The 16,834-nt window shown below is 35.0% G+C and overlaps 2 protein-coding genes across 2 annotated transcripts; one reads left to right on the top strand and one right to left on the bottom strand.

The window, feature by feature from the left end:
- Positions 1 to 1,460: 1,460 nt before the first annotated feature.
- On the bottom strand, positions 1,461 to 8,366 carry rab5ab (RAB5A, member RAS oncogene family, b). The gene is made up of 6 exons (XM_059568524.1): positions 8,278 to 8,366; positions 5,505 to 5,734; positions 4,402 to 4,553; positions 3,705 to 3,827; positions 3,454 to 3,547; positions 1,461 to 2,013 (listed from the first exon to the last, which is right to left on the bottom strand). Exons 2-6 carry the CDS (start codon positions 5,668 to 5,670, stop codon positions 1,898 to 1,900), a joined length of 651 nt encoding a protein of 216 aa, XP_059424507.1. The 5' UTR covers positions 5,671 to 5,734; positions 8,278 to 8,366; the 3' UTR covers positions 1,461 to 1,897.
- A 1,345-nt stretch (positions 8,367 to 9,711) lies between these two features.
- On the top strand, positions 9,712 to 12,749 carry efhb (EF-hand domain family, member B; the record flags this gene model as incomplete). The annotated part of the gene is given in 7 exon segments (XM_059567196.1): positions 9,712 to 9,771; positions 10,007 to 10,185; positions 10,282 to 10,364; positions 10,367 to 10,417; positions 10,546 to 10,675; positions 12,298 to 12,381; positions 12,483 to 12,749. Coding segments are annotated over 7 exon segments (708 nt in total), but the record flags the coding sequence as incomplete, so codon positions are not given.
- Positions 12,750 to 16,834: the final 4,085 nt, after the last annotated feature.

Below are 16,834 nucleotides of genomic sequence, written 5' to 3'. Positions count from 1 at the left end.
AGGTTCTTAGAAATAAAAGCATTGAGCATTTTGAGAGAAGGTACAAGCCAGATCACTGACTAAATATCAAGTTCATTTGAAACACTAATAACATTTCAAAAGACCATCATTTAAACATGATTCTCCGTTAAAATAAACTTCAAACTGGTAGTAGGATTTATGAGAGGCTGTACAGTGTGCAAATTACTGACTGTCCGTCATGACACGCACACCTAAATGATGCAGACATGCAGGGTTGGTTTCTGCCCACAAAACACTGGAAGATCTCCAAGTCATGTTTTGAAGCAAAAGCTCTCACCGAGTCTATGTCTGACAGCAGGTATCATTTAAATCTGCCCACAAACACACGCCTTTAGTCTTCAGAGTACATGTGAAAACACAAAACTGCACTGCATCACTGACCTAATCAGGCGGTTACAGTTTGCTCATGACTTCCAGTAAGATTACAATAATAAAAAAAAAAATGTAATTGATAATTACCAGGCCCACATAGATATTGTGCAGGATTCAGATGGTCACATTTTGACACATGGAAGCATGTTTCCACCATGGGATAAAAAATAAAGGTAAAGGCAACTTTTTATCTCTCAAATTGTTTTTTGGACTTTCAATGCAGAGATTATATTTTGTAATTCAGACTTATTTAATAAAAAATAAAGAATACAATTCTGAGGGGGGAAAAGTCAGAATTGTGCACTGTAAACTTTTATCAAAACCTTTCATCAGAGTTTTCCTAGAACCAAAATGTGTGTATAAACTTCAAAAAATTTCCAAGACTATATCTTTCAATTCTGAGTTTATATTTCTCAGCAGTGAGAAAAGTCTGAATTTTGTGGTGGAAATGGGTTTACATACCAACCCCTGCATGCTTTTCTAAAAATTAAATACTTTTGCAAAATAAATGATTTTATATGCACAGCTACCAATAAACGTGTAGTCCACTGAACCGGTTTTAGCATTTGAATCATCAGAATTCAGTAGATTTTGTCCCAGAAAATGCACAGAGTCCATCTGGGCCTGGCAATAAATGTATAAGCATAAAACAGAGTTGAGATCATTCATCAAGCAGGCTGAACATATTCTACCGTCTGCCTTCCTTGATTTGTTCTTGTACCCAAAAACGATATATATCAATTCAACAAGCCATTTGTAAGATCCCTTCTGCCAAAGAGCTGGACGACTTTGAGTCACGCTCATGAAAGCCCAATATTTTCAATATCATGGCCATACTGTAATATGTGGTGTATTGAGGACACAGCAGATGCACTAAGGAATGCCTTACTAGAATATGAAGCTACTGCATCCAAACTACAACCCAAAACCAACTTAGACCGGCTGCTGATGGAGACGGTGGGGGATCTGGTGTTTCTTAAACAGCTTTTAAACTCTTTCTCTGATTCATTTTTAAGTCATAAGCAGGCCTACACGAAATCTGCATGCAGATTTCCACAGAACTGTAATGCATTCATGAAGATTATTAGTTTGCTAATTTGATTATCTTTATAGTTACCACGAAGGATAGCTTCATTTAACACATTGCTTGAATTCATTTTTGCAGAAAACGTCTGAAGAATGCGCCTGGGCCTGGTTATAAGGTAATCAGTTCCACATACTAAACGCATACAAACACACTCAATTTCACTCTCTCGTGCACTTTCATCCAGGTTTGTTCTCCTGCAGAATTAAGTTAAAATGTGTATTTAGCATTTGTAGTGATACATGCATCCAGTAGACTGATTTACATATTTTTTTTTCTTTCTTAAAAATAAAAAGTAAAAAAAGTATTAGAAACACAGCTATACAGAGTCTTTAGCTAATCCAAGGAGCGAGGGATTGGAAGGAGGAGCCCCGTGTCCAGATGTGATGCGGTTGGTTAAGAGGTGAGGACCGTCGCGGTTTAGTTGCTACAGCAGGGACCTTTCGCGGGCTGTGCTGTTTCTGTTAGATCCACACCTCTGCTGCGTCCTGTGCTGGCACCTGCAGGCTGGGGCTCATTCTTGGGTAGTTTCTTTGCTAAGGGGCAAAAACACATGAGAGGCATTTTTTGTAAATATAAGCAATGATGTTTCATTATGTTTGCAAGCTAAAGGGTATAATTTTCAAAATAAAAATTTGACTTGTTTATTCAAGCCATCCATTTTTATTATTATTGTAACCGATTTAGTAGAAAGATAGCATCACTGCTCATCAGTCAATGGGTGCCGTCAGATTGAAGGTCCAAAAACATCATAATCCACAACACTCAAGTCCATCAGTTAACATCCTGTGAAGTGAAAAACTGTGCATTTTTAAGAAACAAATCTATGATCTATCAAGATGTTTTAAATTTTAAACTCTGACCCAAATAATATGAGTTCGTAATCCATAATAACACAAATTTATTATTGGTTTAGAACTGAATATTATGGATGGATGGAGGACTCGCGTTTTAAAAACATCTTAATGGATTTGTTTCTTACTAACACATCTTTTCACTTCACAGGATGTTAAATGATGGACTGGATTATTATTGTTTTTCTCAGCTGTTTGGACTCTCATTCTGACGGCACCCATTCACTGCAGAGGATCCGTTGGTGAGCAAGTGATGGAGTGCTACATTCAAATCTGTTTAGGCAAGTTTATTTGAGGCACATTTCATTCACCATGTTAATTAAAAGTGCTTAACATAAGGACTTATAATAATAATAAAAAAACCACAACAATAAAGTTTTTTTTTTTTTAAATGATTTAAAATGAATTAAAACCGTTACAAACAGAAAATGATTCTAAATAAAAAAACAGTGCAAAAACAGTAAATATACAGCTAAACAGATGAGTTTTGAGTTCAGATTTAAATGTGGCTAATGTTTTAGCACATCTGATCTTCCTTAAATGAAGAAACAAACTGAGAAGATTTTCAGCAAATTAGATTTTTTGGTGAACTGTTCCTTAAATATGAAATGGCATTAACAACACAATGTACTTATAAACTGAGACACATTTTCTTGAGTGTAACCAGATATTCCAGGTAACACCGAGACTGCAGTAATGATGCTGAAAATACAGCTGCGCATCACAGGAATAAATAACATTTTAAAATATTACTGGTATTATTTAATTATATAATTATAAACTTATATTTTAATTTAGCAACTTATAAAGCATTAAAATGTTATTAATTTATATATTAAATCTAGTGTAGTACTGGCAAATGTAAATTTTATATAATTGAATTTTCATTTTGCACTGAATGTTTCTTACATGTATGGGTAATTGTAAATAAATACATTGCCACTTTACATTGCATTGTCATTTTGCATACTACATTTTAATATTCTAACTTTTGCTACCCATATGCTTCCATAATATTACTGTATTTTCATTGAGCAGACATAAAAATGTGTTCTTTCATAAACACTAAAAATCATACCAATCCTAAGCTCCTGAATGAGTCAAACTGGTTGATAAACTTACCAATGGCCATAAAAATCTCATTCACGTTCATTGAAGTCTTTGCCGATGTTTCCATAAAGAGCAAACTGTTGTCATCTGCATATGACTGTGCATCCTGTAAAGCCAAACAACAAAAAAGAAGTCACACTAAACAGACAGTTCTAATCAACTGGAAGTCTGCACGGCATGTTTGTTTATAAACCGTTCCACATCTCATTTGTAAAGCCAACAGGAAGTGTCTGCTCCTCTGTGGCTGCTTAAACACCGCAAACCTGAAAGTCCAGTGCTCTCTTGTTGGCAAGGTCTGCCTTGTTTCCAGCCAAAGCTATTACAATATTTGGACTGGCTTGTCTCTGAAGCTCTTTCACCCAGTTTTTCGCACGTGCAAATGATTCCTGAAAGAAGAAAAAAACATGCATATCTGTAAAGCATTTCCTGGATTCAGAGCTTTCTTGTTTGTGCTAAAAGGGAACATATTATGCCTTTTCTCAGTTATTTTTCTCACAGATCCCAAACTTTTTCAAAACCATTTTTCAACCTCACGCTGAATTAATTGGGATGTTTTTTTGTATTCATATAAAAACCTCTTTTGCATGTGAAATGAGTAACGCCACTTCACAACATTCACACTCAGGTTGCAGGTTTTCTGAAAGGATTTTAAACTTTAGCATAGTTTCAAATAATGCTCTATTTGGACTTAAACTGAACTGAATCGACACTGAACTGTCTTGAGCTAAACAACAACACTGTTGTCTTCTGTAAAGCGGTTTCTGTAGATCTGAACCAACACAAAACTAATGTTGAGAGACTAGCAAAATGTGAATTTTTCTCATATTTGAAGACGCCTTCATGTTCATTTCCCATTTATTACTGTATTATACATCTGTGTTGTGTATATAATCCCTTATAAATAAATGTGACTTAACTGTCAATTAAGCTGCAGAGTAAACAAAACGGGTTAGGACTCACTTCATTTGTGATGTCATACACCACTATGGCCGCCTGTGCTCCTCTGTAATACATCGGGGCCAGACTGTGGTAACGCTCCTGGCCAGCTGTATCCCAGATCTCAAACTTCACTGTTGTGTCATCCAAACATACTGTCTGAGTCAAGAAGGCAGCTAGTGGAGAGAGGACAGGGACGGGTCAGATCTTGCCATCAGTAGCTGGTAATTGCTTGTAATTAGGGCTGGGCAGTATGACTGTATATACCAATGGTAGAAATGTTTAGCCGTTTGAGATGTTAAAGTGTGTTGATAACTAAAACTCTCTGTGCTGGTTTACTGTTTTCATTGTGTATATTTACTTATGACAATTACAATGACAAATGTGGCTCTTCAAATCAGAATTTACAGTTCATTATCTTTTATAATATTAGATGTTTATTTAACTGGTTCTCATAGTTAACCATTGGCTCATCATGGGCCTCATTTATCAATCTAACACAGAAACGAGAGCAGATCCGTGAACACAAATCAACTTACGACAGAGTTCTCATTACTACTATAATATACAATTTTGGTCATCCTTCCCATCCACAAGTGAAATTACAGCAAAAATTATTAGTTATGTTGTTATACAATTACTGTAATATAAAATTTAAGTAATACCGCCCATCCATGAGTTAAAAGACAGCAAAAATAACAAGTTGAATATAGTGACATACCGTTACTGTAATAAGATTTTGGTAATTTTGGCCAGCCATACAGCAAAAATAACTAGTACTAGTAAGACTAGTACCATTACAATAACACAATTTTGGTTGTACTGCCTATCCATATACAGTATCAAATTAAATAAACATTTGATAAAGCACGACTTGTGAAAACAAACCACAGCAGGCTTTGATTAGCTAATATTTTGTTTACTCTACAAATCAAAGTGATAATAAAATCACTCAACTATTCATATGGAAAAGTATGGCTTTTCTTTTTTTCTTATTTCTAGCAAAAAAAAAAATATACACTATACCATTACTGTAATGATTTTTGGTCAAACTGTCCATGCATAAGTGCATTAGCATCACATGAGATATGGGTTATTATAAACAGGCAATATAATGCTTATCTTACCTCCTATTGTGCTTTCCTGGAACTCATGAAACTGTCCTTTTACAAAGCGTAGGACTAGACTTGACTTCCCCACAGCAGACTCTCCCAGGAGCACTAGTTTGAACTGACAGATTTTGTTGCCAGCGTTCGGCCCGTTAGGTCTCGTTGCTCCACCTCTTCCTGCCATGACCCTAAGCCCCAATCCCCTGTATTGAAGTCAAGAGGTGCTTCTCAAACGATCTCTCCCAGATCTGCGGGAACAAACATTAATAATCCAGTACCGCTCGTAAGATGACACTATTACGTAATGTAATATATCGGGGTGTCTTGGTTAGCCAAATACAAGCTGAGGATAACAAGAGTTGCACAATATACGTTGGTGGCCAATTAGTAACAATATGCTGTTTTCTATATTCTGTAATAAGCATAATCCTGTGAGTTGAGAGAGACCCAGATCTTCATTTCATGTATTGTAGACTGTAAAACTGATGTAGTAAGGACATCTATTGTGTAGTTTGTCATGCCATCAATTAAATCCATCCAGTGTGGTCACATGACTAAATCATAGACAACAGACATTGTTTAGGAACTGCCACGGTGTTAAGCCTTAAATATCCTTTGTGCTTTGACCCAAAAACCCACTGACATCCTTAAAACCAAAGCCATGAAGGGGATGGAATACTAGCTTGTTACATACTGATTACTGTATATTATGGAAGGCCATATCTGCTACATGAGAAAAACATCATAATTATGAAATAGACATAATTATGACAAAACATTAAATTGACATGTCAGAATTATGAAACAAATACATTGAAAGTAATAAATATCACATTTAAAAAATTAAGTTATGACCATATTATAATGTCAAAATTATGACATTGTTTACTGCCAACTGATTTTAGTAATAATATAACTTAATCTGTTAACTGTCGGTTCCACTTTTTGAGCATAGACGTAAAAATGACAATTCCAACTTAAACTGTTATACATTTTGAATGCTTTGGTCCACAGACTTAAGGTTGGCCACTTTTTAAAACAGACACTTGGCAGATTATTGTAGAAGTGTATCATAAAAAGTTATGGAAGTTTAAGCTTATGAAAATTTAAAATATAATTTAAATATTTTATATAAAATCTATATTTTACAAAACATTTTTTAATCTAAAACTGAAATTCTGAACAAGTTATGTTCCAAATTTGAGGTTGATATCTCAAAAAATGAGCTTTCAGTGAGATTGTTTGGGCGTAGTACCAAGATTTTCCACCAGTTGACCATCAAACCCCATTAGTAACCATTTAAGGGCTCCTTCATTCATCGTTAAATGGTTTGAGTGACCTGAAACATATTTATACATACTTTACTCAATATTTATGAAGTAGACATCAGAATCAGAAGTATTAAGGGTCAGTATGGCAGTATTTGATTTCAATTCAACCTCAAAAAACTCGCAAGTTATGCTACGAGAACCCTGGACTTGCGTTATAGTTCACAATGCATCAAAAAAGGATAATCTATTGTTTTTTCTATATATTCAAAAGACTTTTAGACCTTTTTTTTCCCCTCAAAAAATACAATGGATGTTATCTTTTGAACACTCTCCATGAGATTTTTCATGACTTCATCTATGCATCACTATTTAAAGGTAAAGGTCAGAATGCACTCTATGACTCTGAGTACTCTTCTTGCATATTAATAAATTGCACTTGCTCTGTAAAATATTTCAAAAATGACTCATGAAATATCGCAAAACAAGTCTTTAAGCTTTCCAATGATATACAGTTTGTTAAGATTACTTTAGGTTCAGACTATTACTTTCTAGACTCTTGAGTCTACACACTGAAGTAATGTGGACATACAAGTTTTTCACTTTTTGGTGTATACTTTTCAGGTGTTTTTGTAGTATTGTAAAAGTACTAAAATATAGTAGGACATTCAAAAGAAAACTTCCATAATGTATACGCACCATATATACTGCAGAAACTGTAAGAATAGTGTGGCGGTATGCTTTTCAAACACAGCCTAAGTCCCTTTGACTCTGGTTCACCTCCAAATGCCTACATTACATTCTAACTATACATAGTTTACACACAACCCTGTGATATCTTATGTGATAGAAAATAACAGGTCCATTATTGACACTAATCAATCAATGCTTGTTTTGTACTCAACTGTACATAGCAATTTATTTCCATTTCACATCAGAATTTATAGGATATGCTCAAATTAAATAAACATTGATAAAACGTTACTCATTTGACGTTTAGCATAATCTGCAACAAGTCAAATCTGGCTCTTCAAAACAAACCGCAGCAGGCTTTGATCGGTTAATGTCGTGTTTACTGGACAATTTATTAGTAAGTCAGAGCGATAACAAAATAAAATCACTTAATTATTTAGTCGTAAATGTTTATTTAATGGCACGATATGAAGCTGGAGTTGCCTATTTGCCTGTGATGCTAACTGTGCTAATTATATTGTATGTTTCTCTCTAATACACACACGTAAACACGCACAGTCAACTCAATGACAATCGTGTTCCGACGGTGTTTTGATCGGGTCTGTCAGTTTCTCAGATGCTCCGGTTCCTAAAAGCTAATGATGCTAATGCTAAGAGAAAAACAGGCCGCGCGCTATGCTCGCACATACAGCACTGAGCGTGACACCTCATAAATAAACAGTTAAAATGCAAGAAATCGGAAATAACTTGACAACAGTGTTTCAAAAACAAACCAAAAAACATCCAAATTAACATAACCGTACAAATGTTTAAAGCCCAGAGACTCGTACCTTCCTCTCTGTTCGTCCCAACTTCCCTTTTTACATCAAAACTGATGATGACGGATCGGATGACTGGTCTGACGTCAGACTCATCGCAGACAAATCGGCCAATCAGAACAACGCTCATCACACATTTTGTCACAAAACACAGGATTATAATTTTGTATACAGAGATTCTTTTTTATTACTATCATCATTATTATTATATTGCACATTTAATTTAACATTTGAAATTCACTAAAGTCATATTACAGCCATGTATATTCATTATTAGTAGTTAATGAGCCTTTTTAGAACAATGTGTTAAAACAACTTTTCTCTTGAAAACAAGTCTTTAGAAATTTTTAACGAGTCTTTTTCCCCATTAAAAGCGCATTGGCAACTTAGGTCTTTGTTGCAGGTAGATAATAGACACAGGATAATTTTAGAATATAAAACAAACTCTCTTAATTTGGAAATCGACTTTCTGACAGGTGAACGTCTGAGAGGCTGGCGTCATTATCCACTTGACGCCGCATTTCCTCAGCGCATTGTCTGACGGAAAGGTAAACAAACACCGCTACATGTTTGTAAGGCATTGTAATTAGTGCTGCTGTTGTAAAGCAGATTTTTGTTTGGATGGTTAATTGGTTGTAAGTAAATCTGCATTAAATGTGTGAGTGTGTAGGCATGAGTCTCCACCTGGAGACGCAGAGACACGTTTCCAAACATCCGCGCGGTATGACTAATTATTTTTCAGGGGAAGTTTAGATCTTGTACATAGATTTCTTAACTTTAATTATGCAACCAGTATTACGGAATTTTTGTCTTGGAAAAGTTCATTTATTTCAGTAATTCAACTCAAATTGTGAAACTTGTGTATTAAATTAAATGCACACAGACTGAAGAAGTTTTAGTCACTGGTTCTTTTAAGTGTGGTGATTTTTGCTCACTTTTAACAAAAACCCACCAATTGTGTGTGGTGGCTCTTGATGCCTTGACCCCAGCCTCAGGCCATTCCTTCTGAAGTTCACTCAAATTCTTGAATCGATTTTGCTTGACAGTCCTCATAAGGCTGCTGTTCTCTCGGTTGGTTGTGCATCTTTTTCTTCCACTGTTTTTCCTTGCACTCAATTTTCTGTTAACATGCTTGGATACAGCACTCTGTGAACAGCCAGCTTCTTTGGCAATGGATATTTGTGGCTTACCCTTCTTTTGAAGGGTGTCAAAGGTTGTGTTCTGGACAACGGTCAGATCAGCAGTCTTCCCCATGATTGTGTAGCCTAGTGAAACAAACTGAGAGCCCATTTTGAAGGATCAGGAAACCTTTGCAGGTGTTTTGAGTTGATTAGTTGATTGGCATGTCATCATATTCTAATTTGTTGAGATCGTGAATTGGTGGGTTTTTGTTAAATGTGAGCCAAAATCATCACAATTAAGGGGGCTTTCACACTGGGGTAACCAAATGATCCTGATATTGCCTGCACACTAGTCTATGGTGTGAACACTAAATCATCCATTAATGTAAAGACAGTCATCATGTCAAATTGTTTTAGTGACCATATTCCTTCTCACTGCTTCATGTTTAAAAGGTTTTAACTTGTGGTTAACCAGTCCTATATTTCACTCAAAATATTAAATGTTTAGAGAAAACCAAGTCCATTTTATACTTTATAAAATCCCATGAATATTTTTTTTGTTTCAAATGTAATGGATGGAAAAAATGTGTTGATTGTTCACTGTATGCATGCATTTTCAGGCTGGATTAGTGATCAATCCCACACCAAAAACATGCTTTCAAGAGAGGCTGCGTCATTTTCATGAAGTCAGTTATGCCGACTATCAAAAAAAAACTCCTCTTGGGAGGTCAGAAGTTCAAGGCCCTGGTTTACCAAGCTGGCTCGATGCTGAGAAAACCACTTTTGGTGTCGCAACGCTCCAGTGTAAGAGTAATAGTGAAACCTCACTAGCATAGTCATGCACAGTATAGACTCAATAATCAAAAGAAACAACAAATCTGTGAATTCTCTTAAATGCTGTGTCTAACGGTGATGAGGTTATCAATCCACCCAAAACCACACATCAGGTGAAGAAGGGAGCGTATGAAGGCCATCAGCTTGCTCGCACGGATCCTATTTTGTAGTTCAGTCAGATCGCAACCCATTTCGAGGTCTCAGTCTATGCTTAAACCTTGTATTTTTGTTGTTGTTGTCTTTTTCTCTTGTGGTTATTTTGGCATCATTTCAGAAAACTCAGATGGACAGCTTTTGGTTGCATTTGTTTTTTTTGTTGTTGCAGGAGAACGTGTTGACAGAAAGCACAGCTGCAATCACTATAGGAGAGATGGTAGGTTTGGTGTCCCAACGCCTCATTACAATGATGGGATAACTATATCCAGATCTCTGCGGTGGCCCTGGGACTCACTAATGTAAACGTATACACACACACACACATGCACCTTAACTTACTGTATATTTTTCTTATAGCTGAAGATCTGAACACAGTGATTTATTGCATTGATTTAAGGTGATTTCATATTTCTATTTTCAGATTAAATTGAAATGTTTATATTGTTAAATGTAAATATTTTAGAAACCATATTACAGAATGTAATTGTGTGTGTTTATATGTATGTGTGTGTGTATTTAATTTTTTACACTATTTAAAATGATTTCACTTTTTTATAATAATAAAAGTCCTGAAAAAGTGATTACTTTTTTTTCTTTTTTTTTTTACAAAGATATTAAGCAGCAAACAACATTTTCAAGACTGATTATAATAACTATTATTAATAATTGAACATTAATAATTACTGCAATGCAAATCATCAGAGAAGGAGACTTAATCTTTTAAAAAAAAATCTATATTCTATATAATCTACAGTACTTTGCAAAAGTCTTAGGCCACTAGTATTTTCACCAACAAAAAATAGTTTTAAGTCAGTTATTTATATCTTTTGCTGTATTGTGTCAGTAATATCAGTTTACATTTACAAACATTATTTTTGCCATTAATTGTAATCCAGTGAGAACTTTGTTGGCACAAGGAGTCAGTGCTCCACACAGAGATCTGATCTGATCATCATCAGTCTGTCTGGAATGACATGAAGAAACAGAACAAACTGAGACAGACTCAATCCTGAAGAACACTGTTTTAGATTTCAAAAACTCTGGCTTTTTAAGAGCCTATAGGCATCTCGTAGAAGGAATCTCCTCCGTAATCATGTCCATCAAGCTGCAAGACGATGAGTTTGAGTTTACCGGTTCCCACACACCATACACACATGAAGTTTCCACCATTTGGAGTTGGGGTGCTAGCTGGGCGCCACGTTGGTACAAGTTGGGATTTTGCCTGTGAACGTACAGGGCTCTCTTCCACCCTAAAGGCATATAGCAAGGCATGAAGCAAGGCACCGAAACCCACAACTGGTCCCAGGGTGCCACAGCAATATGGCTGCCCACTGCTCCGAGTGTGTGTTCAAGGTGTGTGTGTGTGTTCACTACTCTGTGTGTGTGCACTTGGATGGGTTAAATGGAGAGCACACATTCTGAGTATGGGTCACCATACTTGGCCACATGTCACTTCACTTCATGTTATGTTGATGCTTAGCCTAAATCATTTTATCAGGAGCATTCACAAAATAATTGTCAGCATTTAATTAATGTGTAAATGTGATAATCTGTTAACTTGCCCAGCCCTAATATATACAGTACACACATAGCACCATATGTAGGGGAGTATTGGGCCATTCACCCCACTCTTAATCTAAACACAAGCATCCAGAAAACCAGAGATTAATTGCATTGTCAGTTGTAGCTAAATGAATGTATTTTTGGAATAACATTATGCCTCCAGAAAGGTAACAATGTTGTAATTTTAACTATTTTGACAGCTATTTTGAATGTCTGCAATCTTCAGTATTCTGTTTATAATGACAATCCATATTTTTTTTTTCAAGTTTTCTAAATAAGCCCCTAATGACAACTAATATAGCAATGTGAATGACAACATTATCAGAAATGAGCAATTAATTAATCTTCATGTCTTCAGGCACAATAGTGCAAAATTAGTTTCCAACCGCTGCGACGACTTCAGAGAGAAGGCTTAGCTTCAAACAGGCGAAGTTCATGATCCGTAAGTCATGGTTAAGAGCATTTTTGTTAAATACTAATGATATTTTCACAGTTATCTGCCACTGTGTAAATCATCTTTTCTGTCTGTGCATTAATTTATAGAATTGCAGAGACGTTAAACGTTCCCGGTGATCACACATTTGGAGTCTTGATGAAACCTGACAGCTTTGGTAATTTAAATCGTCTGTCGCTTTCTAAGTTTGATATGTCAGATATAAATTAGCAGCCAGTATCGTAGAGAGTTTATGGTTTATTTTGGGTTGGTGTGAAAACACTGTTGGGAAATTTTAACATGGACTTTCTTATAATCAGAGCTCAAAAACATTTGTTGTATTTTAAATAAAGAAAATAAAACCCATTTTCAAGGCAGTTAATCATATTGAGGTATGTTCTTGAATTGCTCATTTTCCAGTTTTACCTATTAGGCCTATTTCTTTGATGGTCTGTTTTAGCAAGTAAAGGCCTTTTAGTATAATTGTACAAATGTCCACCTTCAGCTCGTGCTTCACATGTAATTTTGCTGTGAAATCATTACTCATTTTTATAAAGTAAACGTACAAATTACTTTTTTATATAGTTTGTAATATTTCGTGATGAACATTTATTATACTGAAGCAACTTGCAGGTTAACTTGATTATACATACATAATCTTTTCATGTTGAAATGTGAGTATCAAATTTGATCATTAGGCTTTTGATGAACATTAATTTGTTTCTTAATCATTATTGCATTGCACTGCATTAGTTTTTGAAACTACAAAGCTTAGATCAGAAAACTGAGCTTTAAAATATCTATGCAGTATTATTGAGAGGCGTAGGCTGACAACTGATATTTTAATCATTTCATGCAAAGAAGTCTGCTATACTGTTAAAAAGATCTCATTGATTTGGTCACACTTTTTCCAATTCTCATTATTAACTAATTATAAATAGTTAAGTAGTTGTTAAATTTAGGCGTGGGGTAGGATTAAGTACTGTTTAACTACTAATAAACAGCCAGTATGCTAGTAATATGCATGGACGTTAACAGTGAGAATTGGTTAGTAGTGTTACCATTTGTTTATATTGTGAGCTATCAGAATTTCACCATAGTTAACCATTCATTTCTAATGAAACTTATGCTGAAAAATAAGTTTCATCAAAGCAAAAAAAAATAATAATTTTTTTTTAAATAAATAAATAAAAATCTAGATTTGATTATCCTTAATTGGAAAGACAAACTGCCAATCAACCGAGTGGGAGCAGAACATTCTCACAGGAGGTGAATTAAATGTGCTTGCTCACAATGACAGATCTACCAAAATAATTAATTCCTAATTCCTTTCCTGTAAAAAGTCTTTTGGCATTTTTTGGCATCAGGAAGACTCCAAAAACCCTATCTAGGCCCAGAACTGTGCAGAACAACTTCTTCACCTCATCTTCTCTCATCAAAGCGTGGGTGTACTTTCCTCGGCTGCTGAGTCTCACACAAAACCTTTGAATCTCCTCCGTATTCAAGTTACACAAAGCTTTAAAACAACCTCCATGCTTTTTTTTCAGGATGTTGTTTAACCATTTCTACAGCCTCTGAATTATACATCTGCTCAAGACTTTTCTGAGAAACCTGTTGCATGCAATCTGCAACATGACTTCTGTTGTCTGTTTGATATAGTTTCTATTTTAATTCAACTGTACAAACACCTACTTTCAGCTTGTGGTTCAAATGTCTTTTTACTGTGAAATCTGATTTGTATAAGGTAAACCTAAGAATAACTTTTATATTTCAAGATGAACACTTAGCTGGACTTCATTTGATTTTACTTGATTATCCATTATTATTATTATTTTTTTTTTTCAAATATTATCATCAGGCTTTTGAGGAATGTTTATTTGTTCATCTCTTCATCAGCTTTGATCATAAAACTAAGCATTTAGTTATCAACAACTATAGTGTATTATGAGATATAGAGTGACAACCAATATTTATAATGTTATGTATAGTCTGCTTTACTGTTATAAAGATCTCATTGATTTACATCACAACCATCAGCATTTCATCTTAATTCTGCATCTACGACTGCATATTTTTCTCTGAGCCTTTGAATTAAATTGAGCCGTTTTCCCCCCTCCATATTTACACTACTGTACATCATACTATATTTTAAAATATATATATATATTTCATATGTCAGACTTTGCAGGGTTAAAATTTAGAAAATGAAACTTAGAAAAGTACTATTTTATGAGTTTCTTCTGATTGCTTCTCTTTAGTACATGATCAGACATATGGAGTACCAACTATATGGGCTGACCTGGCTGCTCCTCGAATCAAATGTGTCAGCAACAGGACAATCTACGGAGACGAAGCAAAAGCACATGGTCTGCTGCACCCTCCTCTGCATTCCCTCATATGTCCATGAAAAAGAGTTTTGTTTAGTCCTCAGACTAAAGATGAGGTGAGTTTTGGATGACAGTCATGTTGCATTATGATTTAAAATGATTTTATGGTGTCTAAACAATTATTCCAAATGGACTAAAGATTGCGTTTCACTCATAGATTGCAAAGATTTTCCAAAAAGTGGGTCTCAACTTTGCTGAGAAGACGTTTGAAGAGATCCATATGACATCCTGCTGGTGACGTATGTGTGGAAAGCTTTCGAAATGTGCTTTGTGAACTACGGGCAAATTAAACACAAAATTTTATTGCATTTTATTATCCACCGTTAAATAAAGACTGCTTGGCAATGCTTGGCGACACCCAGTGTTATTTTAGTATTTCTATTTATAGTTTACTTTATATATATATATATATATATATATATATATATATATATATATATATTCTCTCTTGACTTACATTTTAGTTCATATTTTTTTTGCATTTCTGACTTTTTTATTTGTCTAACTTTATCAATAATTTATTAGAAATTTATAATTTAATTAGATCAAGCTCATGTAACAACTTTTTATGGTTTTAGTTTAAGTTTAAGTTAACTATAAAAACCCTGGGGACTCCTCAATTCAAAGTTTGCCTTCATTCAGATCATGTAAAAGCAGGTGAGGTAAAGCTCTAGGTGCCTTTCATGGGATTATATCGGTAATGTGATAAATGCAGAAATTGCCTCTGGAAAGGTTTGTTTCATTTGTACAATAATCGGTGTGGACACACTAAACTAGTAATCATTACTTCAGCATGAAGTGGGTTCAGACCCTCATGACTTCTGCAACTGCAGTATTTTATTAGTTCAGATCCATTATTGGGTCAGCGGTAATTTCGGCCATGTTATTTGTTTAGTTAAGTCTCTTGTCAAATGAAGCAAAGTGCTGCAACGGGCCTGACTGCAATAAGAAGTGCCCTCAACGTAGCGTAATAATAGCTCAGCTTAGTAATGAATTTTTGCCTCCCAGGATAACTTTACTGAGTTAACTTAGGGGACGTATGCTGCATTTAGAGTTTGAGAGAGATGGAGATTGCGGACAATTAACATTTTCTCCCAAATGACTTTAACACACAATGATGATAAGTGGGAGTCTGTGTGCGTTTGTTTGCTTTATCCAATATAGTTTGGGCAAGTGTTGTAATCTGTTATGTATAATAATATTATTTGCTGCCTGGACATTAAAATACACTTATTCTTTTGCTGGTTATCAGGTAAATGATTAGATCTCTTGGACTAGTGAATCTCAATCTCTTTTGTTTGACACATTGAACATGAACCTCTTTATTAATACACATCCTGCTCCTTTTCACAATCCGATCCATATTCTATAGTTAAAATAAAGTCCTGCCCAACATTTTGCCTTTCCAGTCACTTCAAAATGTCAGATTATAGAAGTAAAATGGGTTTTGAGCTGCATTTCGTGTTGACTTTTAAATGCACCAGAGTAGAGATGAATTCATCTGACTAATTTGGCAACATCAGTATAACCAATATGAGTTAATGTTTAGTACAATAAACAGATTAATAATAACAGCAGAGTCCCTAATCCATGATAAAAGCCTAGAGGAGTGCAAAATAGCTTTTGTTAGGCACATTAATGCTTTCATTTTCTTTTGTTCAGTTCACTTGTAGTTGAAGCCAGCGTGATTAATTGCCTAATATGGTATTAACATATTTATTTCAATTGAAACAGGAGGTATGATATCCACTGTTAATCATATTATGACTTGTTTGCACACACGTGACAAAACACCCACGCAAGTTGAACAGAACAATCCATTACTGCCTGCAAAAATTATAATAATCCCACAGCCATATTTCTAAATGATTTAATGAATTTCAGTCAACGATAATTCGATGACTCCCTGTAAAGCCATGAATGCATAAACAATGACATGCCATAAAAGAGTTTTCCAGAGAAATAGGATGACATCCACGCATGGGTGAGAACGTCTTCCTGTCAGTTTAACAAAGGATTTATTTTAATATCTAAATTAGGTGATAATTGGTCTCAACAACCATCTGTGGTTCTCT

This window comes from Carassius carassius, chromosome 15 (genome assembly GCF_963082965.1).
Source record: "Carassius carassius chromosome 15, fCarCar2.1, whole genome shotgun sequence".
NCBI lineage: Eukaryota > Metazoa > Chordata > Actinopteri > Cypriniformes > Cyprinidae > Carassius > Carassius carassius.
The sequence above is the reverse complement of the archived record's forward strand: the minus strand, read 5'-3'. Positions and strand labels throughout refer to the sequence as shown.

Excerpts from the sequence above, each read along its gene's own strand:
- rab5ab (XM_059568524.1), bottom strand. The coding sequence starts at position 5,670 with ATGGCAGGAAGAGGTGGAGCAACGAGACCTAACGGGCCGAACGCTGGC. Across the intron at positions 3,548-3,704 it reads AGAGAGCACTGGACTTTCAG|GATGCACAGTCATATGCAGA; the intron begins GTTTGCGGTGTT and ends TTGGCTTTACAG. Across the intron at positions 2,014-3,453 it reads TGAGATTTTTATGGCCATTG|CAAAGAAACTACCCAAGAAT; the intron begins GTAAGTTTATCA and ends TTTGCCCCTTAG.